The 23,471-nt window shown below is 42.3% G+C and overlaps 2 protein-coding genes and 1 long non-coding RNA gene across 3 annotated transcripts in view; 1 reads left to right on the forward strand and 2 right to left on the reverse strand.

Annotated features, from left to right (window-relative positions):
• LOC147336975 (protein NLRC3-like) overlaps positions 1-23,471 on the reverse strand; it is a 465,583-nt gene that overhangs the window by 321,852 nt on the left and 120,260 nt on the right. The gene's annotated exons all lie outside the window — the stretch shown is intronic.
• LOC147336984 (NLR family CARD domain-containing protein 3-like) lies at positions 204-9,336 on the reverse strand. The gene is made up of 5 exons (XM_086265742.1): positions 9,291-9,336; positions 8,777-9,061; positions 6,159-7,947; positions 1,391-1,564; positions 204-1,162 (listed from the first exon to the last, which is right to left on the reverse strand). Exons 1-5 carry the CDS (start codon positions 9,334-9,336, stop codon positions 958-960), a joined length of 2,499 nt encoding a protein of 832 aa, XP_086121868.1. The 3' UTR covers positions 204-957.
• LOC147336985 (uncharacterized) lies at positions 11,770-12,759 on the forward strand. The gene is made up of 2 exons (XR_015128567.1): positions 11,770-11,892; positions 12,491-12,759. It is a non-coding gene; the product is annotated as an uncharacterized LOC147336985 (long non-coding RNA).

The raw sequence follows: 23,471 nt of genomic DNA on the forward strand, positions 1-23,471 counted from the left end.
ATATAGTTAGGGCTGGGCCAGGTGACCCTGAATCCTCCCTTAGTTATGCTGCAATAGACGTAGGCTGCCGGGGATTCCCATGATGCATTGAGTTTTTCCTTTCCAGTCACCTTTCTCACTCACTATGTGTTAACAGACCTCTCTGCATTCAATCATATGTGTTATTAACCTCTGTCTCTCTTCCACAGCATGTCTTTATCCTGTCTTCCTTCTCTCACTCCAACCAATCACAGCAAATGGCCCCGCCCCTCCCTGAGCCTGGTTCTGCCAGAGGTTTCTTTCTGTTAAAAGGGAGTTTTTCCTTCCCACTGTCGCCAAAGTGCTTGTTCATAGGGGGTCATGTGATTGTTGGGTTTTTCTCTGTATTTATGAAGTGCCTTGAGGTGACTTTTGTTGTGATTTGGCGCTATATAAATAACATTGAATTGCATTGTTAGTATCTCAGACAAAATCTCGTCTGTGTTCTGGAGCTTATCTTTGTGTTCTGCAACCCTGGTTTCCACATCATTAAGCCGCGCATTGGCTTTATCCAACTCACCCCTTATTTCCAGCAGTTGCGCTTTCGTGTCTTTTCGAAATTCTTTCACCTCTTTCCCAACGCCTCTCAGTTCTTTCAGTATCAGCGTCAAACTTGCTGGGTCAACCTCATCTTCTGTCCCAGAATCCTCGCGGCTAGGAGTGGGAGAGTGGCCTCGGCTAGCCCTATAGGGGCTAACGTTAGCCCCTTCTGTTAGCTGCACATTGCCATCTTCCACGTTTTCAAACGTTAACTTCTTAGCTATTTTGTTCTTTCTGGACATCATTTAAACCCCTTTTTCCTCTTTATGTGCACTTAGATAGTGTATTAATTTACTTGGGGCAGTTTTAATAAGTTTCAGTCGAGAGCTCTCGTACTAGGTGTCCATCCCCACGAGCGCCGGAACCGGAAGCCTTGAATAAAATGTTTAATTGGTTCATTTAAAAAAAACAAAATGTCAATTGATCTGACCTCAGAGTATTTAGTTTACAGTTTAAACTTTGTAGTCCAGCAGACAGAATCTTCACTCCTGAATCCTGCACATTTTTGATACTCAGGTCCAGCTCTGTCAGAGTAGAGGACTGAGAGCTGAGCATTGAGGACACAGCTTCACAGTTTTCCGCTAGAAGTTCACAGACGTTGAGTCTGAAAATGAAAACATGAACAAAGACTGATGTTAAAGTGTAATCAGGGTGCAATAACTAATCTTATATTTTAAGAATCCTTGTTGTTTTATGCTGAGCAGATGTGGTACGAAACAACAGTAAATTGATCAAGTTTACCTCTACTGTTTAAATTGCTGGATTTATTTTCTCAGTTAAAAACAAAACAAAACAAACAAACAAAAGAAAAAAGAATACAAATCGGTCAGACCTCAGAATATTCAGTTTGGCGTGTGGACTCTCCACTGCAGCAGACAGAAGCTTTACTGCTGAAGCCTTCAGGCTGTCGGTACTTAAGTCCAGCTCTCTCAGACTACAGGACTGGGAGCTGACCACTGACAACAAATCTGTACAGACTTTCTCTGACAGCTTACAGCTGCTCAGCCTGAAAAAAATAACAAGAACAACAAAACAATAATATTTATTATCAAATAAAATCTCTTTATATGTTGAATCTAAGTAATCAAATGTGTACAAATGAGTACACTACAATGCACAATTAAATAAAAAAATGTTCAAGAATTTAAGTGTAACAGAAGAAAAATATTTCAAATTAAACACAATTATTCCAATGTATGTAAATGGAAACCAGTGAAGACCAGGTTGATTTAGTGACAGTAGTTCAGTGTCTGCTGGCACAGGCCTGTGAGTACTGCAGTATTACACTTACTACAGTACTGCTGGTCACTTTATTAATTCTAATATGTGTGATTACTGTAAATGTAGTTATAAATAATGTATCACATCCTGGACTCTCATTTCATTTTCTGTCTAAAAGCTGCTTTGGCTCATTCCCCTTTAAAGCCCCGCTCTCCCTAACTTTATTTTGATTGGATGATTTCATAAAGCACGCTGAAGGGCAGTAGCCAGTTATCATGAGCTCCATCTCCTCAACCTTCTGGTTTAGAAATTATAAGAAACTGTATACCTCATAAAAACCCGTCTTGATCCATGCTCAATCATCCAGGTTAGTAAATCCCAAAAGTTGATTCTGTTCATCTGGACGTAGCGCTTTCAGTGGGAGAAACATTTCGTCACTCATCCAGGTGACTTCGTCAGTCTCAGCTGACTTCTGGTTTCTAACCCTATAAAAAGTACATTTGCATAATGACTGAAACCAGCCCACTGAAGGAACAATAAGGCTGGGAGGTCAGTTCCTTGACCATTAGGTTTGAGTCATTATGCAGATGTACTCTTTATAAGATTGGGGAAAGCTGCAGTCAGCTGAGCCTGAAGAAGTCATCTTGATGAGCGACAAAATGTTTCTCCCGCTGAGAGCGCTACGTCCAGATGAACAGAATCAAACTTTGGGGGCTCATAAAATCATGATTAGAAATCTTCTCAGATGTATTTTTACATTTTAGATCCACAGCAACAAAGTTCACAGCAGGATGTCTCTGTTCAGTAATTATTATGCCCATTACCTGCAAACTGTGAGGTACGCAGGTAATGTCAGGTAAACACTAGCTGTCTGAAACTGTTCCTGTTAAATGTGTGTATAAAGGAAATAAGCTGAAATACAGATACTGGGTGGATCTGTGCTTTGACTTTGACACCAAACATTTCTTCCTGTTAAAAGGGAGTTTTTCCTTCCCACTGTCGCCAAAGTGTTTGCTCATAGGGGGTCATATGATTGTTGGGTTTTTCTCTGTATCTATTACTGTACGATCTACTGTACAATATAAAGCGCATTGAGGTGACTGTTGTGATTTGGCGCTATATAAATAAAATTGAATTGAATTACATCCCATTTCAGGTACCTAGAACCTGAACCTTCTCTGGAAACCTGGGACGCTGGCGGGTTTCTCTTGCTTACCTATCTGCTCATCCTCTTTCTTTCTGCTCGCATGATGATTTCCTGGTTGAGTTTGTAAAGACTTTTGCTCAGGACCTTCTTGCTGTGTGGCAACAGTGCTAACCACCGTCCGCTGTATGTTTTTCAGTCATTAAATCAAACCATGAAAGATCAGCTTGCTTCTCGTGATGAACCTGTCTGTTTTCGATTCCACACCAGGGTCTGCCCACTGGAAAGTTCAGGGATAAGGGTGGAGGATACTCACACAAACATAAAAACCCAGATTGCAACTCCAACTCTCTGTTCTAGTTAACCAGACCTTTCAGGCTCTTGTTCAATTAGAACCTCATGGAGTCTGAGTTAGCGAGACAGTTAAACATCCCTCTATGCGCCCTTAATCCGCCCATTCCCACTAAGTCATTAAATAACCGAGTGTCCCCTCACATAACTCAGCGCACAGAGCCTGTCACCCCTGGCAATCACAAGAAAACACTTACCTTTTTTGCTTTTCATGCACCTCACAAACCACTCATACTCGGGTTTCCTTGGCTAGAATTACATAACCCCCACTTAGACTGGTCAGGTCAGAGGGTAATCAGTTAGAGTCTGTTCTGTCATTCAAATTGCCTTGTTTCCGCCCGTCCACCGGAACCTGTGGAACCATCAACCAACACTGAGACTGTTTTAGATCTCTCCTCTGTCCCCACCAAATGTCATGATCTTCAGGAAGTATTTAGCAAAAGTAAAGCGCTTTCACTGCCACCTCACAAACCACAGGACAGCACCATAGAACTACTCTCTGGCTCCACCCGGCCTTCTAGCTGGCTGTATAACCTGCTTAGACCTGAGTGTGCGGCTATGGAAAAGTACATTAAGGAATCCCTCGGTGCAGGCATAATCCAACGATTGTCATCTCAAGTTGGAACTTCTTTTTTGTGGGGAAAAAGGATGGCTCTCTCTGGCCATGCATTTACTTCAGGGGCCTCAGTGATATTACCATCAAGAATAAGTACCTATTACCTCATTAGCTCTGCTTTCAGGCCATTTCACAGTGCCACTGGGTTTACAAAACCCCACATCCGCAACGCTTACCACTTTTTCCAGATCAATCAGGGAGACAAGTGGAAGACTGTTTTAAACATGCCATTGGGGGACTACGAGTATTTGGTCATGCCGCCTGGGTTAACTAATGCTCCCGCAATGTTTCAAGATTAGTTAACGATGTCCTCCGGGAATTCCTTGACAGGTTCGTATTGGTGTATCTGGATGATATACTCATTTTTCCCAAAACCTGTGAGGAACATCAGTCTCATGTCCATGCTATTTTTCCAACGTTTGCTGGAGAATAAACCTTATGTCAAAGCAAAAAAGTGTGAATTCCATTCCTCATCAATAACTTTTTTCAGTTACATTTTGGCACGGGGGCAGGTGAAGACGGATCTGGCAAATGTGAAAGCTTTAACAGAGTGGCCTACCCCTTGTACCCATTGTAGATTCAAGAAGCATCTCCAATGGGTTTTGGGAATAGCAAATTTTTATAGACTGTTCATTTTCAACTATAGTCAGGTAGCTGCACCACTCAAGTCTCAGCATGCATCTGGTCCCCCAAAGCTGAAACTGCATTCACCAAACTTAAGTATCTGTTCACCACGGCACCTTTTTGGTTCACCCTGATCACAGTTATCATTGCAAAGGTGGACACATCAGAAATTGGAGCAGGGAGAGGTAAATGATGCCAAGTGAAAGAGAATGCTTTGGGGGGGGGGGGGGGGGGGGGGTCATGCTGCTGTCATGGTCTGTGTGAGCGGCGGTGGTTTCCCACTAGACTCTGGTTTCTGCCTTTGGGTGAAGCCTGGTCAGCCTGTCCATTGTCCACACCTGACAGTAATCTACTAGGCTGAATATAACATCAGCACTCCCAATAACTCTGCTAACCTCCTAATCCTCGGATCATCTACTCACCCTTGCAGTTCAGTCACGTTTTCCTGGATGCTGGTCTTCTTGATTCACTCACAGCCACATTAATGCCTTTCGTCTCTTAGACTTACTGGACCACTTTGCCTGGATTCAAAGCTAACAAGTACTCACCCAGACCTCACCACCTGCCTTCCCCAAGTTGCTTTCCGACTGCTGACAAGTAAATGGTAAATGGACTGATTCTTATATAGCGTTTTTCTACTCTCCCGGAGTACTCAAAGCGCTCTATACAACATGCCACATCCACCCAATCACACCCATTCTCACAAACACTTTATCTGAACTTAGTGCTTTCTAAGTACATTCACGCACATTCATACTCTGATGGATGCATCGGAGAGCAAGTTGGGGTTAGTATCTTGCCCAAGGATACTTGACATGCAGACTGGAGGAGCCAGGGATCGAACCACCAACCTTCTGATCAGTAGGTCAGATCAGACCAGCTTTACCTCCTGAGCTACAGAAACCCCAAATAAGACATTGAAGATAACCTCGTTCACTTACTGTAACCTCCACCAGTGATCTTTCTGATGCTGCTCTACCTCTGTTACAGTGACTCAGATTACCATCAACCAAGACCCATTTCCGGAAACCTACCACAGAGCCCACTTCATGCTCACAGCTTCAAGTGCTTGACTTCCACCATAGTTCACAGTTCATGTTAAAAAATTCCAAGTGTCAAGTTCCTGTGTGTAAATAAAGCCTTCACGTCTAGTAATATTCAGTTCCTTCACCTTTGTCTGTATTTTGGGTTCACCATGTTGTTCTGGCCACACCGAGGTAACAGATTTATATTTGAAAAACAGAAAGACATGGGGGATTGCAATAAAGATGAGACACAAACCAGACCTTAAAATAAGAACATCTGAAAACGATGTAGGTGCAGTCTGGAAGCTCAAGTATTTGCTTTAAAAAACAGAGCTAGACTCCTGGTTGTTGGAGACAAGTGAACAACTTGAGGATAATAAACCTGTCAGAGGGGCTGAAGGATCAGAGCTCATGTTCTTATAGGCTGGATCTGGATTGTGCTTTGATTCGAGTTGAAGACAAAAATATTTCAGAAATGCTGACATGTCCTGCTGGAGAGAAATATTTAAAGTATCATGACTATTTAATTTTTCTAAAGTGGTAGTATTCTTTGAACTGAGCACCTCTGATTTATTTCCCATGATTTTAAGAATGAAGCGATGAGTTCATGTTTACTTACAGAGCTTTGTTGGAGGCTTTGACCACTGGCAGCAGCCTCAGAAGAGCCTCCTCTGAAGCAGAGTATTTCTTCAGGTCAAACACATCCAGATCTTCTTCTGATGACAGTAAGATGAAGACCAGAGCTGACCACTGAGCAGGAGACAGTTTATCTGTGGAGAGACTTCCTGATCTCAGGGACTGTTGGATCTCCTCCACTAGAGAACGATCATTCAGTTCATTCAGACAGTGGAACAGATTGATGCTTTTCTCTGCAGACAGATCCTCACTGAGCGTCTCCTTGATGTACTGGACTGTTTCCTGATTGGTCTGTGAGCTACTTCCTGTCTGTGTCAGCAGACCTCGTAGGAGAGCCTGATTGGTCTGCAGTGAAAGACCCAGGAGGAAGCGGAGGAACAAGTCCAGGTGTCCATTTGGACTCTGTAAGGCCTTGTCCACAGCACTCTGGTAGAAGTGTTTCTCTGCAGATTCTCCTGTTTCAGACTTCTGGGAGGTTGTTTGTTGTTGTTCCAGCAGATTGAGTCCAGAGTTGCTGAAGGTCAGATGGACATGAAGAGCAGCCAGAAACTCCTGAACACTCAGATGGATGAAGCAGAACACCTTGTCCTGGTACAGTCCTCTCTCCTCTTTAAAGATCTGTGTGAACACTCCTGAGTACACTGAGGCTGCTGTGATATCGATGCCACACTCTGTCAGGTCTGATTCATAGAAGATCAGGTTTCCTTTCTGCAGCTGATCAAAAGCCAGTTTTCCCAGAGACTCCATCATCTTCCTGCTCTCTGAACTCCAGTGTGGATCTGTTGCACGTCCTCTATTATACTTGACCTTCTTCACTTTGGCCTGAACCACCAGGAAGTGGATGTACATCTCAGTCAGGGTGTTGGGCAGCTGTCCTCCCTCTCTGGTTTCCAGCACATCCTCCAGAACTGTAGCAGTGATCCAGCAGAAGACTGGGATGTGGCACATGATGTGGAGGCTTCGAGCTTTCTTGATGTGGGAGATGATCCTGCTGGCCTGCTCCTCATCTCTGAATCGGTTCCTGAAGTACTCCTCCTTCTGTGGGTCAGTGAACCCCCTGACCTCTGTCACCCTGTGAACATACTCAGGGGGGATCTGGTCTGCTGCTGCAGGTCGTGTGGTTATCCAGACGTGAGCATAGGGAAGAAGCGTCCCCCTGATCAGGCTTGTGAGAAGTACATCAACTGTGGTGGGCATCGTAACATCAGTCACAGTTTTGTGGAAGTCCAGAGGAAGTCGACACTCATCCAGACCATCAAAGATGAACACAACCTGGAAGTCTTCAAAGCTGCAGATTCCTGCTTCTTTGGTTTCAGTAAAGAAGCGATGAACAAGTCCCACCAAGCTGAACTTTTCCTCTTTCAGCACATTCAGCTCTCTGAAAGTGAATGGAAATATGAACTGGATGTCCTGGTTGGCTTTGTCTTCAGCCCAGTCCAGGCTGTATTTCTGTGTTAAGACCGTTTTCCCAATGCCAGCCACTCCCTTTGTCAGCACTGTTCTGATCAGGTCCTGTCTTTTGGGTGAGTCTTTAAAGATGTCTTCTTGTCTGATGGTTGTTTCTGGTCTGTGTGGTTTCCTGGATGCTGTTTCAATCTGTCTGACCTCATGTTCATCATTGACCTCTGCAGTCCCTCCCTCTGTGATGTAGAGCTCTGTGTAGATCTGATTCAGAAGGGTTGGGTTTCCTGCTTTAGCGATGCCCTCAAACACACACTGGAACTTCTTCTTTAAGACAGACTTAAGTTTAGGCTGACACTTCTGAAGAGCATCTGAATCAAAAAAAGGAAAAAAGAAGGAAAAATACAAATCTGGTCTGAAGGAGCTATGTGATGTACTTTGGCCTTTATTTAACCTATCAAGTTTTTAATATACTCATTCTACCAGAAATCAAAAAGGGGCTTCAGGAATTCCTAAATGTATTTCCTGAAAAAAGCCACGTTAAATGTTTTGAACCTACACATCTGCATTGCTTTGCAGCTTTTCATATGTACCTGATGCCAACATGTGCAGGCTAAACAGGTTTATGCTTTCTGTGCCTCTTCTCCAAACTTTGTAACCAAAAATAACAACATTGAAGTGTCATAACGTTCCCCACTGCTATGTTATTTAAAGAAGCATCTGAGAGAGATTCAGTAATTCACATTTAATTCTTCTCGTAATTTACAATGGCAAAAGATAATGTAAACCCTTTCTGGCCACAATTTGCTTTATTATATGTAAATGTGGCATTTTTTTCATTAAACATTTAAGTCAAATGACCGATGCTTAAAGAGTGTCCTCTTGTTAGAGAAACACTCTGACTTTTCTTTTTTAAGGCAATCAGTTTGCATGGTTTTTAAAAGTAAAGAACACTTGTGTTTAATTAAATACAGATCACATTAGATCTAAGTAGTTTCACACGTTTATGACGATCATCAAAATTCCTCCATGTAGTTTAGAAAATACATTTGCAGGCATGTAACAAATCCAAACATTCGTCGTAGAATGACGTTCTTGCCCTCTCCTTTTTCTTACAATGAATTCTGAGGTTTCACTTTCACATCTCAACAAACTGCAAGGTGACCATTTTTATTCATGGTATATGATGCATGACTTCACCTTGTTGAGCAGATGGATCAGAGTTCAAACGCAGCTGAGAGAAAAGAGAAGGATCTTTGATCTGAAGATGCTTGATTGTTATCTTGCATGCTTTGTCTCCTTTTTTCCTCACTGTGTCGATCAAGCTGCGTGCCTTGTCTGCTCTGAGTGGGTTCCCATCCAGTATCGATTCTTCCTCCAACTTATTTAAGATACCATCACTTACAAGGGCCTCAAGGAGCAGTTTAAGGATTTCTATTGTTACCCTCCAGACAAAGGCTGACCGTACCCTGGCAAGCTCCTCCTCTACAGGAAGAAGAAAGAGACATAAACATGCTTCTCAGTCGAAATCATGTGAAAAATACAGTGGAACCCCGACTTACGAATACCCCATTTAACAAAAAATTCAAGTTACGAAGGCAATGAACGGCAATATTTCTGCCCATGGTACGGCAAAATGCCGGTGTAACGAAATCCGCTGGCTCTGATTGGCTGAGCCTACAATGCCCACAAGGCCTTCGAATCATGTGACAACCCCTTGGCTTCCGTACTCGTGCTTCGCTGTTCCACTTGAACGACATATTGTTGTTCTAGTTAGCAATTAGCCTATCGTTCAGCATCACCTCACTCAAAAGGTGCAATGGCTGTTTCGACTTAAGAAAATTTTCGACTTACGAAAGACCCTCGGGAACGGATTAATTTCGTAAGTCGGGGTTCCACTGTATTCTAACTTTGTTCAATTAACACTTCAACATCTCATCAACAAATACTAAATTTTAGGGTGTGTAGGGTTAAAATGATGCCAGCTTAAAATGAAACCGAAGAAAAAATTGAAACTGAAAAATAATGAAAAATATGAAAAACAAAATCTTGTCATTCATATCCTGCATTCCAGATTAAGTTTAAAATAAGAACGAGTGCAAGTACGAACGTGAGAATTATGTATATTGTAATAGGTATATTGTACCTAAATGATAGTATATTGTACAAACATGAAAAGTATATTGTTAGAACTATATCTAATATTGTTAGAACAATAGTATACTATAATAATAAACTTTTCACGTTATAATGTGACATAGCTCTATTTTTCTTTTGCCTGGGTGGCGGCTCTACGCTTCCGTACTACGCTTCTGTATCCAACACTTTTCAATGTGGCCTCACAAAATTATTATGACTACAACAACCATGAAAAGAGTTGGATGGACATTGCTACTCAATCACAGCTGCCTGGTCAATGTTTTTCATTAGTAATTTAGCAAAGTTGATGGTGTGTGTGTCTGTAAGACAGAGAGAGGGAGAGCGAGGGACAGATTTTGTATGATAAGCTTCATGTTATGAATGCACAGTTTGAGCACTCGGGTCGCATCAGAGCATCAGGCCATATAGTGTGAGACCCTGCATCGTGACCTATGAACTTCTAACCTCTGCGATTTAATTGTACAGTTTGAGCAGGAGCTGAATAACGCGACTGAAAAAAAAAATCGCACAGTGTTTGCCCAGCTTAATGCAGACTGTTTAAACTAAACAAGCTGCTGTTTCACATAATAAACCCTGTCAGCTGCAGTATTGTCTTCTGTTTTAACAGTTAAAGCAGTAGAGACGAGCTGTTTGCATGTGCGTGGAACTCTAGCGTCATTAACCATGCTAGCTGTTAGCTTATAGCTCACGCTAGCTAACCAGCGAGCAGTTAAAAGTACAGCTGAAGCTGCACAAAATACCCACAAACTTATCTCACTACAATGTAGCGCCGAAAATATGACTCGCAGCTCGAGCTCGACACATAAGACTGACATCCAGCTAACCACAGCTAAAGGATATTTAGAGAAAACTTAGGTTTCCTCAGGTTACATGAACTGAGTTGTTTGACGCTGAAAAGTTGGTTTGTTTTGGCTCTCACTGAAGACATAGCTGCTCTTTTGTGCTGCTTTTAAGCAAAACATTCTTTGTATGTGAGGAAAATGCTGTTCATCCCCATCAGCTCTAGCGTAGACAACCGGCTCTGCCATGTTTTCATGTGTTTCTTCTTTCCGTGTGTCCGCTACTTTGATACGCTTGGGCAGCCCGCCACTGGATTTTATAAAAATATTCTGCAGTACATCAAAAACGAAAGAAAAGAACAAAAAAAACCAAAAAAAAACCAAAAAAAAAAGGAAAAAAACCATTAATCAACATATGAACGTTACCTCTGACGTTACAGCGGTTTTATTAGAGACACGGCTAAGCATTTTGCATTTTGAATAATTTTAAAAAGTTTAAATTTGCTCAGTATTGAACGGCAGAAATGAGGTTTTCTTTTCGGAAGAATGCAAAAGGGAAAAAAACAGCGGCCGACAGAGCTGTAAGCAACAGTAGACTTGTGCGTAACAAGTAAGCGAATAATGAAGAAAGGGAAACTGTTCTTGAAGTACAGAGAGAGAGAGAGAGAGAGAGAGAGAGAGCTGTGCATCATGGTCGAAGCAAAACAGTAAAAGTCAGAGTGAATTCATGACGATGTTTATGTGAAGCGTAGTTTGGATCTTCATTTGCTGCTGGTTCGGTCAATATTGTTTGGAGAGACATCAAACTAACAGCTTTAGAATCGGCGCATAAAGGGCGTGAACACAAAGCGCAGACCCAACCGTGAGAAAGGCGACATCTAACGGTGTGTTCACACCGAACGCGATGGACGCGAATAGAGCGTCAGGTTTACATGTAAAGTCAATGGAAAGGCGCGATGACGCGCGATTGCGGGTCCCGCGAAAATTCGGAAGCAGATTTGCGTCGCGAAAACGCGTGAAACGCGCGTCAGTGTAGCGCGTCTGGCGCGTTTGACGCGCGAATAAAACCACGCGCGTGAGTTTTTGTGTTGCATTTTGTGCATACGCGCGTTTCGCGTCTACCGCTCGAGTTGGAAAAAGCTGAACTCCAGCGTCAAATCGCGCCGCGACAACCAATCAGGAGCCTGGTGACGTGGCTGTGACCTAGGTCAAAGGGGCAGATCCAGCCAAAGCCTTTCATACTTCAATGGAGGGGAAGGCTAATCAATGCGGTAGCAAACAACTCAGAGCTGTACGACACCAGCTGCTTTCAGTACCGAGACAGGAATAAAAAGGACCGAGCTTGGAGGAAGATATGTGAAGAGATCGGGCAACCTGGTAAGTTCATTCATTTCTCTTTTGAAAGTTTTCACTGACCCGGGGAAGCCGCACAAAAGCTAGCAAGCCACCGCTCATTCGGAAATAAACACCTGCACCGCGAGGGAAAAAGGTGCACGAAAGTGGCGGGCAGATGAAGACAAACCGCGGCATAATAATACTTTTACGTTTTGCAATCTACAAAGGTTTGCACTTTGAGAATCAATTGTGAGAACTGTGACCAATGTTCATGTGTGTGGGGAAAACAGTGTATAAAGTGCGTGACCAGGGGCTAGTTATTCTGAGAACCCCTGCAATAAATGAGGGACCACTGTCTACTCTACGATTATTATATCCAACCTGTTAACATTTAATACTGTATTGATAGAACCAACTGATTCTGCAGCAGAGCATCCCCAGTCCCTGAGCTCCTGCTGCTGCACCCACAGATATGTACAGCAAGCACTGATACCTTTTTAGTCGGTGGGATTCCCTTGTGATCACCTTTACTAAATATCTACAACCAATCTGATTATATCCTGTTTTTGTTTTTTTCAATGTTGAAATTAAAATCTAGTAGCAGCCTTCTCATTTCTTTGTGTTTTGTGCTGTTTTACAGGCCCACAGGGGAGGACGGCTCCGAGGCAGATGAGGGACGGGTCCCAGGACGGTCCATCGGCGGTGGAGCTGGCCATCCTGGAGTCCCTGAAGAGGCCACACCAGTCTCCAATGGAGCATTTCCTCCTCAGCCTTGTTCCTGCTCTGGAGAGCAGCTGGTCCTTTTTATTCCTGTCTCTCTGTAAATTCTTATATTTTATATATTTATGTTTAATGTTTTTCTGTTTGAGACTTTTAATATTATTTCAAATAAATGTTTATAATGACTAATGTCTCAGTTCTACTACACAGCAAATGTTGGCACACAACTTGACACATGTAGAATTTATTTCATATTATACTAATGACAAAATATACTGATACAGTGGGATGCAGAAGTTTGGGCAACCTTGTTAATAGACATTATTTTCCTGTATAAATTGTTGGTTGTTACAATAAAAAATGTCAGTTAAATATCATACAGGAGACACACACAGTGATATTTGAGAAGTGAAAAGAAGTTTACTGGATTTACAGAAAGTTTAAACAAAATCAAGCAGGTGCATAAATGTGGGCACCACAAAAAAGAAATGAAATGAATATTTAGTGTATATCAATGTGTGTGTCTCCTATATGATATATGGGGTGCCTTTGTCTGGATGTGCTTCCCATCCAGAGCTGCACAGCACAGAGGAAAGTTCCAGCGCTCCTGGAATCCCTCTGTGATGGACCGCCAGTCTCCAGGTGAAGGCACAGCCATGAAGTCGTCCACTAGACAGTCCCAGATGGACGTCGCTGCCTGGGGGGTGATCTGGCTCACCGTGGACACACCGACTCTGAAACTGAACGCGATGGTCCTGAAGGAGTCCCCGGTGACAAGGAACCTGGACAAAATTGTTCAAAATCAGTATTATGTGTACTGCAGTTACAAAATACATTATTCAAATTCCAAAATACTTTTGTAATGTCAGATATAAATCACAAAACTTAAATCTTACATAAAACATTTTGTAATTATAAGGATAATTACAAAATGTATATTAGATAATATCTAAAACAGTTGTATTTTGTTTTAACTTTAACATATCATAATTTGATTGGTAGCAACTTTCACAACTACAGTGAGCCAATCACTCATAATTCCTAAACATGTCAATCAGGTAGGAATGAAGTGAGACATTAATAGAAATAAAGAGTTGTATGTTGACATGTAGCCCTTTCCTTGCTTAAATCATTAATATTTTTGAAAAATTAATCTGTGATAAGACAGCTTATCAAGATAGAACCATGTAACTAGAGATGAACCAAACTGTTCACAGTTTTATCTAACTCTGTTTTAATAAAGGCTGTGACCCCTGCTATAGAGTCTGACAGCTGCAGGGATTATATACAAATATTCAACTATCCCAGAATCAAACCAGGTCTAAATAAAAAGGAGTGAGTATCGCTGCAAAGGTTAACTCAGTGGTCCTAATGCTACAGTTTGATATCAGCAAACACCGAGCGCATACATTGATGTGACACCACAGCCATGCTATCATGCAAACACTGATAACAGCATAAATCGAATTAAATCGGGACTTGATGAGAGCTTCTGAGTATCACTAGAAATATTATAAACAGTCGTCTCTGTACCACAGTTTGCTTTCAGTAAACACCGACAGCATTCACTGTTAGCATAGCACATCCATGTTAGCAGTGTATAACTGGATGGATTAGCATATTAGCACAGATATCAATAAAGGACTACCGTATTAAATAGTTTTACTAACCTCAGGCAGACGGACAGGCGCTCTGCAGGTGGGATTGAGCGCCTGTAGTTGGTGTCTAGGCGGGCGATGCTGGGACCGACGAGGGAAAGCAGGTCCTCAAACTGGCCGAGTGAATGACGGTGATAGCGCTGGAATCGGCCGTCATCCAGGCGCAGCTCCTGGAGCAAGTGGTGAAACTCACCAAACTGCTCATGCCTCTGGAGGACCTGATGGACCCAGGTACGGCGAGGATGTCCTTTACGCCGCTACTCTGCTCTCCACAGTACATAGAGAAGGGAGACTCTCTCTTCAAGCGCTAGCTCGATAGCTGCCATCTTGCAAAAATAGGTCTGGCACAACTCCCTCCCACATTCCTCCCACATTTCCGGTTCACGCGCGTCAAAATATCATATTTTGACGCGCGATGGATTTTTCTTGGACACGCGTTGAGACGCGAATGTACACGCGTCAAATTAGGGGCGTTTGGGGCGTTTTATTCGCGTCCATCGCGTTCGGTGTGAACACACCGTTAGCAAATGGCATAAATATGTATCTGGTGCGGTGATGACCTATTATCCAAACACAGTCCAGAAAGATTACTTTGATGGAACAATTGAAGTACCTGGAAATATCAGGTGTGAGGCTTTTTGTCTCCGTGATGGTGCCAGAATGAAGCCTTGCAGATCATGTAAGAATTTGTTTGGCTTGAACACAGAAGACCTCAGAGAGTGGCCATATGGTAACTGTGCTGAAGCTGAGAGCCTGAGCAATTTGCTTGAAAATGAGAGAGAAGTTGAAACACATGTGGATGAATACTCAGCTGAAAAGGACAACAGGCAGAGAGCTGAGGATGAGGTTGGTAGGGTTCTTAGAACCGTGTTGCAAAGGATTCGGTTTAACTGGACAGGTGAATTTTACAACCCAGAACAAGAGTGAGATTTCATGAAATCGTTTGCATTCATCATTCTGATAAATCAAAGATTCTCTGCTCTGACAGCATCTGTGTGGATTTTCTGTAATCACAGAGACGTGTATAAGCATGTTTACTTTCCATCTCCATGTAATTGTCACATTTAATAATTAAAACTGGCTTCTATGGGTTTTTGTTTGTTTGCTTACATATCTAGTGTTTAATGCAATATGAAGCATTATCAGACAGCATTTATTGGGAAGAATCCCATTTTTATACTGGTCTGTACCCAGGGTACACAGAAAATAAAAACACATGTTTTCTTATTATGATCCCAAATATAATTTACTTAAGCAAAAGCACTACATGTGTAGTTATAATATTTATAGCAGTTACTGTTGAGCTTTAAATTTATCATCTTAAATGTTTATATGCTGATTATATTGCTTTATATAAGAAAGGCCTAACTCTGAGTACACTCTGTGCCAAAAAGTGCTGACAGGAAACTGCATGCTTTTGCAGAAACGTGCTTTTGCAGCTAGAAAGTGAAGCTGATATATATCAGTTTTAATTAGTTTTTACCAACTGCTTGCTAGGGCAATCCCACGAGTTTGGTGTTTTTGTATTGAACATGATTCCAAGTGCTTTCTATAACACATAGCAGAGGTGCCACAACAAAGACTGAGAAGAGGACAGGAAGAGACAGTGAAAGAGATGCACTCCTTCACCATTCATGTTAAAGCGTTGCATAGCTTTAATTTTAGAGAGTGTTGCATAACTTCAGTCATTTTTCTACCACAGGTGAAGCCAAGAATTGTGAAGCTCTCTTTTGGCCAAATACCAGAATCTGTAAGAAGAAGAAAAAACAAACAATCAAATAGGTCATTATTAAGAGAACAACAATCTCTTGATGATTATCCACAGTGTCTTTGATAACTCTGAGATACAAACTGTCAAGTATATACACATCCCAGCAAACAATAGCTGTGTTTGACTAAAGCGATTAATAACAAGGACAGAGCTACAATCACTACAGTCAAACATAAAGGGCTTAATCCTGAATCCAAGTCTGAGCTGTGATGCCGTTGGTGCTGAAAGCTGCTCAGATCCTGAAGCTGCACGTTTTGTCTCTCTCTAACCAAACCAGCAGCAAAAGAAGACACATTTCGCTTGACATAAACATTGTCATGAATTCCCTCTTACTTTTGCTGGTTTGCTTCCACCACCATTAAAACGCACACAGAAAAACAACACAGCACAGCTCTCTGCCTCTCTCAGTGTACTTTAAGAACACCGTTTCCCATCTCAAATCTCTGTTTTTGGCATTATTCGCTTGCTTGTTATGAAGCAGTCTACCGTTGTTTACAGCCATTTTTTTTTAATGACTTCCGACAAGACAGCCTCATTTCTGCTGTTCAATACCAAATTTTATTTATTTTTTTCAAATTAAGTGAAACTGCAAAATGCTCTGCTGTGTCTCTATTAAAACCTCTTATTAAAACCTCTGAATCACTTCAGCAGCATCAGCCAATGTACATTTGTTGAGTCGTGGTTCTCGTCTGCTTTTGTTCTACTGCAGAATAATATTTTTAAGGTTATCTACTGTAAAAAGCTAGGCCAGGAAAATCTGCTTCATGGTTTTGTGTTTTATCCTCAGTTACTTTGACACAAAAGCATCTGCTGTGATGCTCACACCTCTGATGAAGTTTCACAAGTGTCAGTACTGATAAATGATCAGAATTATAATGTTTCTGACTCTCTGAGTAAGAATTAAATGGAATCTAATTGGGACCTTGTGAATTGGAATTGAACAGGTTCTAGAAATCAGTGATGATACTCAGCTCCAATACCCACCTATGATATTAGGCTTACGAACGCTGACTGGGTTTCATTTACCAGCTTTTTATGTTCTTCCTGCAGTTTCCTCCCCACATCACTCATCTTAACTTTTTTCCAGTCCTCCTCAGTCTAAACAGAACACACAACAATACAAAGAAAAGCTCAGGTGATTGATCTCTAACACTAGGCATCCCCAGTCTTATTCTTAGCAGTCTAACTTCTCACCATATCTTTGAAGGCCTCTCCATTGTAGTAGCGCTTGGATGCTGGATACTCTATCGTTTTGTCACATAGTTCCAGGAAACTGGAAGCCACCAGATGCAGCTCCTCTCCGTCATAGCCGTACAGCTTTTTGTCCTCACACGTCATCAGCACAAGCTCGTCACATGGACATGAGGTGCCCTTTACCACACCAATAACCTGCATTTTTACAATCTCGGGAAGGTAGAATTTTCCCCAGGCGTTAACTTCATCCCCGTTGTATTTGGTGTTCTCAAGCTCTTCTATCCACAGGTCAGCACCACTTGGCTTCTTCAGGTGAACGCACATGCTTTTGTTTTTGGAAACAAAATCTTTCACCCATTTCAGGTACTTTTCACCTGGAAAGAAGCAGACAAGGAAATATGGATGAATGTAGAAGTGTTGGAAAAGACAAATAGCAAGGTTATCCTACAGCAGTTTGTGAAAATGTTGTATCTTGAAATAAGCAGGCAAAATGAGGATCTCACTTATCTCATATGTTCTGACTACCGACTTTCTTCAGTTAAAGGACAAAAAAAGGGCACACTGGAGGCTGACAGAGTGTGCAATGGTGGGAATCATTTTGCAGAACTCACTAAAGTTTGTTTCTCCTGGAACAAGCTTTTTACACTTCGGCAAATGAAAATACTGTGTTAAACTAAAAAAAGAGCACCAGACCAAGGTCTACAGTACTAACAGAAAAGCATGCCGTTACCTGTTGCCTGTCGACACAGCTGCTGATCTTCCTCACCAAAAAAAAAATGAGGATCCCTGAAAGGAATAGAAAGGTTATGTTAAAATGAATGACTGTCACGGTGATCATGGGAAGCTCCAAAATTAGCTACGAAATCACAAAATGTAGTGTGATGTCTGTAAGCACCAAACATGACATCTCTGCAAATTCATCTTGAAACATGTAGGTACCTCACACGTACAGCTGCAGCCATCTCAGCCATTTATCACTGTGGCTGCCAAGTGGCTGCCACTTCACAAGCGCATGGCACAACATAGAAGAGCCACCTCCACAGGACAAGACTCAGCAGTCCATCTGCATCTTAAGGATAAAGGACACTCTTTCGAGGATGCTAATGTTCACATTTTGGACAGAGAGGACAGATGGTTTGAAAGAGGAGTGAAAGAAGCCATCTATGTCCACTGTGAGCGACCATCTTTGAACAGAGGCGGGGTTTACGACACCAACTCTCTGCCATCTATAATCCAGTTTTGAGATCCCTTCCCAGACGCCTTAACGCCCACTCACATCCTGGGCCATCTGACCTCAGGAATTCGCATGATAAGGTGGGGCCAGGTTTCACAATGAACTCACCCGAAACTGGCTGATTGGGGCCCACACCCAGTTTCCCACCTTGGCTCAGGTGATTAGAGGATCATCAGGGGGTCCTTTTGTCCCTCTGTGGGGGGAAACTCCCACTAGGCTTATATCTGGGACTCTCCACCATTTGACCTTAGAACTGAAGAAGCTTCTCGGATGAGAGGTGAAACGTCTTCAAGTAACTTAAAGAAGTCCAGACGCTTTTCTTTGCAAGCTCCTTTGACTACGATGACCTGGATGACTGAGAACCTTCACAGACATAAGGTGAATGTGACAAACAAAGCGCCTTCTTGTTCTCTGTGATAATGTAAAGTTATTAATGAAAAAACAAATGAGTAAAAAACGGACTGGAAACATGTCTTCAATCAAAACTCGACAAAAACAAAGAAACAGCCTCACTTCTCTGCGACGCTCCCTAAAAATGACGTTACGTGTTACGTACCAGAGATTTCTATACAGCCCTTTATCAAGCCGAGAGAAAGTGACGCAAAACCCTCCAACTAATAACGACTAGCAGAGAGGCTCAGCTGAGTGTAGTTACCTGGTTTGCAGACGCATACAGACGTTTCCTGTCCTCTCGGACGCAGCTGTGATAGAACATGTGGTGCATTACCGCCACCAACTGGCTTGGAGTGAGGACCGGAAATCGCTCATGCCAAATCAAAAAAAAAAAAAACATAAAGAAAGATTAAGTGAAGAGATAAATGAATACATTAAATCAAGAAGAAAAAACCCCACCACCGGACATATACATCCTCATATCCTTCTGTACAAATGAGTTTGTTTTAGAAACTGAAAAAAGCCACAAAACCTTCACATCTAGAAATCCTTTGCAGTAAAACTTGTTTTTTGGCAGGTTCCACAGGTTTTGAATCAGTTTTCTTCTTTATTCCTGATAATTTTGACAATGAAAAAGAACATGTTCTATAGGGCTTTGGAGTTGACGTCACGCCGCAATGCATTGTGGGAGCGCGGCACCATTTTCGAGGTCTACGAATCAAAACAAACACACTGTGTTGGAACGACGATTACAAGATGCTTAAAAGCAGCTCAAAAGAGAACGGACTGTATAGAGACCGATTGCGTCCAGAGGCGAAGCGGCGGTATTTGCAGAAAATAGCGTGCAGTGGAAATGTGGACCCGTATGAAATACGGCCGTGGAGTAGAAACCCTGAAGACGTAGCCTGATATATTTTCGTACCTTATCTGTGGAGTCAGCGCGTACAAGTCGTCATTCAAACAAAGGTAAGTCAGCTCGAGTACTGCGTGTGAAATGCGTTTGATTTCCCTGCAAACATTCACATTAGTGCAGCATAAATTCATTCATGAGGGGAAATTACAGTGAGAACATGTGGAGGCTGTTAGAGGGAGAAGATAGTGAGTTCAGTGCAGGGCTGTGCAGAGAGGTTTAAAGGGGCGGGTGCTCAAAGTTAAAAAGGGGCACATTGAACCAGGCTGAATAACAACAACACACATTCATCAAGAATCTAATATGGGAAGGGCAGGGCTGTGTTGGTCTGAGACTGTAGACATTAAAAAGTCCACAGGAGAGATGGTAGCTGATTAAACAAGTGTCATGAGATAATAACAAAATGCAAAGATTGGTGACAGCGCTTGGAACCATAAGGCAACAAAAAAAAAAAAAAATATATATATATATATATATATATATACATACATACAGTGGGGCAAAAAAGTATTTAGTCAGCCACCGATTGTGCAAGTTCCCCCACTTAAAATGATGACAGAGGTCAGTAATTTGCACCAGAGGTACACTTCAACTGTGAGAGACAGAATGTGAAAAAAAAAATCCATGAATCCACATGGTAGGATTTGTAAAGAATTTATTCGTAAATCAGGGTGGAAAATAAGTATTTGGTCACCTCAAACAAGGAAAATCTCTGGCTCTCACAGACCTGTAACGTCTTCTGTAAGAAGCTTTTCTGTCCCCCACTCGTTACCTGTATGAATGGCACCTGTTTGAACTCATCATCTGTATAAAAGACACCTGTCCACAGCCTCAAACAGTCAGACTCCAAACTCCGCCATGGCCAAGACCAAAGAGCTTTCGAAGGACACCAGGAAAAGTATTGTAGACCTGCACCAGACTGGGAAGAGTGAATCTACAATAGGCAAGCAGCTTGGTGTGAAGAAATCAACTGTGGGAGCAATCATCAGAAAATGGAAGACATACAAGACCACTGATAATCTCCCACGATCTGGGGCTCCACGCAAGATCTCATCCCGTGGGGTCAAAATGATCATGAGAACGGTGAGCAAAGATCCCAGAACCACACAGGGGGACCTGGTGAATGACCTGCAGAGAGCTGGGACCAAAGTAACAAAGGTCACCATCAGTAACACACTACAACGGCAGGGAATCAAATCCCGCAGTGCCAGACGTGTTCCGCTGCTGAAGCCAGTGCATGTCCAGGCCCGTCTGAAGTTTGCCAGAGAGCACATGGATGATACAGCAGAGGATTGGGAGAATGTCATGTGGTCAGATGAAACCAAAGTAGAACTTTTTGGTATAAAGAAGAATACTGAGTTGCATCCCAAGAACACCATACCTACTGTGAAGCATGGGGGTGGAAACATCATGCTATGGGGCTGTTTTTCTGCCAAGGGGACAGGACGACTGATCCGTGTTAAGGACAGAATGAATGGGGCCATGTATCGTGAGATTTTGAGCCAAAACCTCCTTCCATCAGTGAGAACTTTGAAGATGAAACGAGGCTGGGTCTTCCAACATGACAATGATCCAAAACACACTGCCCGGGCAACAAAGGAGTGGCTCCGTATGAAGCATTTGAAAGTCCTGGAGTGGCCTAGCCAGTCTCCAGACCTCAACCCCATAGAAAATCTGTGGCGGGAGTTGAAAGTCCGTGTTGCTCGGCAACAGCCCCAAAACATCACTGCTCTCGAGAAGATCTGCATGGAGGAATGGGCCAAAATACCAGCTACTGTGTGTGCAAACCTGGTAAAGACCTATAGTAAACGTTTGACCTCTGTTATTGCCAACAAAGGTTATGTTACAAAGTATTGAGTTGTATTTATGTTATTGACCAAATACTTATTTTCCACCCTGATTTACGAATAAATTCTTTACAAATCCTACCATGTGGATTCATGGATTTTTTTTTTTTTCACATTCTGTCTCTCACAGTTGACGTGTACCTCTGGTGCAAATTACTGACCTCTGTGCAAGTTCCCCCACCTAAAATGATGACAATCGGTGGCTGACTAAATACTTTTTTGCCCCACTGTATATATCAGCAATCAATCAGAAAATCATTGGTTCATATTACAATTAAATATGAACAGGCTCCTTAGATGTAAGCAGTTCAGATCTGATGTCATTTACATTCTTCACACAGCACATTCGTCCAGGCTGACAGGTAAACATAGAACTAATCTCAGGTAACATGACTCATAGTAGAGATCCAGTAAGAAAGATTGCAGGCTCTAATATTATTACCACACAATCCAAGGACACACCAACAGCTCAGATTTGTAGAACTATTTAAACAAATGTCTTCTGAATATTCAATTCAGGTTCACAGTGGGGGGGGGTGTCGTGGAATTTTTAAAATAAAGTCTGCAACACAGAAAGAGCTGTGATCAAGCTATTTATTACTGCGCCAACACACATCAAACATCACGGTTCAGTCATGTCAGCGCTGCCACAGAGGTCGTGCTCCTCCTCCTTTATGCATTCCAAGGAAGAGGGAGGAAGTTACAAACTGATCCTACCACACTTCACGTGTCTCGCTATGAAACCTAACGCATCAATGGTTGTGCTGTTTTGTGCCCTTGGCCTTATCAGCACCTGTAAAGGGAGTTGTTTTCTCAAACTGCTGAAGTAAGTTCATCTAGTTTTAGCAACTTTCACTGAACAGTAACAGTGTCACAACTAAGCATATGCATAAGCACTTAAACACTTTAAATGAGAATAACAGAACATTTCTATTACAGAGGCTGGAACCTGTCCCAGTAGTAGGTAGAGCACACCTGGACAGGTCACCAGTCTGTCAGAGGACTAACACAGAGACAGACATCAGAGTAACAAATCTATTTAAAATTAATGTAAGTTTGCTGCAGCTGTATGTATGAACATGTGTTTCTGTGCTCACAGTCCACCTCTCAGGAACCTGCAGTTCACTTTTAGTCTACTTTAAACAGACCTCACAAAAGGCTGATGTGGCTGGATCAGTAGTCTGATTTGAGTACGATACCTTTGGCCAGGGATTCATCTGGTGCATCGCTTCACTGCAGTCTTACGTATTTTCCCCACACCTGAATAAAAAAATACTGATATATACAAATAACAGCTTCAGCTGATGCAGCCTGACTCAATCCTAGATGTTCAGCACACAGAGACACAGAGGTGCCGTTTAAAGTTTAGTGTTAACCTGAGTCACTGATCATTTGCAGTATTACAGAGTCTGGCAGTCTTTGCATGATGTCCACGTCACTGTAAGTTTCTAGCTGACTTCACTGCAATTTCAATTTCAATTTCTGCTGTTCACAAACGCTGTCCATCTAATCTGACTGAGCTGGAGCTGTTTTGCAAAGAAGAATGGGCAAAGATTTCAGTCTGTAGATGTGCAAAGCTGGCAGAGACAGACCCTAAAAGACTGGCAGCTGGAACTGCAGCAAAAGCTGGTTCTACAAAGTGTTGACTCAGGGGGTGAATAATTACGCACACCCCACTTTGCAGTTATTTATTTGTAAAAAATGTTTGGAATCATGTATGATTTTCGTTCCACTTCTCACGTGTGCACCACTTTGTGTTGGTCTTTCACCTGGAAGTCCAATAACATTGATTCATGTTTGTGGCTGTAATGTGACAGAATGTGGGAAAGTTCAAGGGGGCCGAATACTTTTGAAAGCCACTGTATATGTAGACACAGGACTACAAGTAGAAGAT

Source organism: Aulonocara sp. 'chitande type north' Nkhata Bay, linkage group LG3 (genome assembly GCF_057382095.1).
Source record: "Aulonocara sp. 'chitande type north' Nkhata Bay isolate Kocher_YH1m ecotype deep benthic linkage group LG3, A_spYH_male_GT1.1, whole genome shotgun sequence".
NCBI lineage: Eukaryota > Metazoa > Chordata > Actinopteri > Cichliformes > Cichlidae > Aulonocara > Aulonocara sp. 'chitande type north' Nkhata Bay.

Coding starts and splice junctions, on each gene's coding strand:
- LOC147336984 (XM_086265742.1), bottom strand. CDS start 9,336: ATGTCGTTCAAGTGGAACAGCGAAGCACGAGTACGGAAGCCAAGGG. Junction 7,948..8,776: donor TGATCCATCTGCTCAACAAG/GTGAAGTCATGC, acceptor TTTTTGATTCAG/ATGCTCTTCAGAAGTGTCAG. Junction 1,565..6,158: donor AAAGCCTCCAACAAAGCTCT/GTAAGTAAACAT, acceptor TATTTTTTTCAG/GCTGAGCAGCTGTAAGCTGT.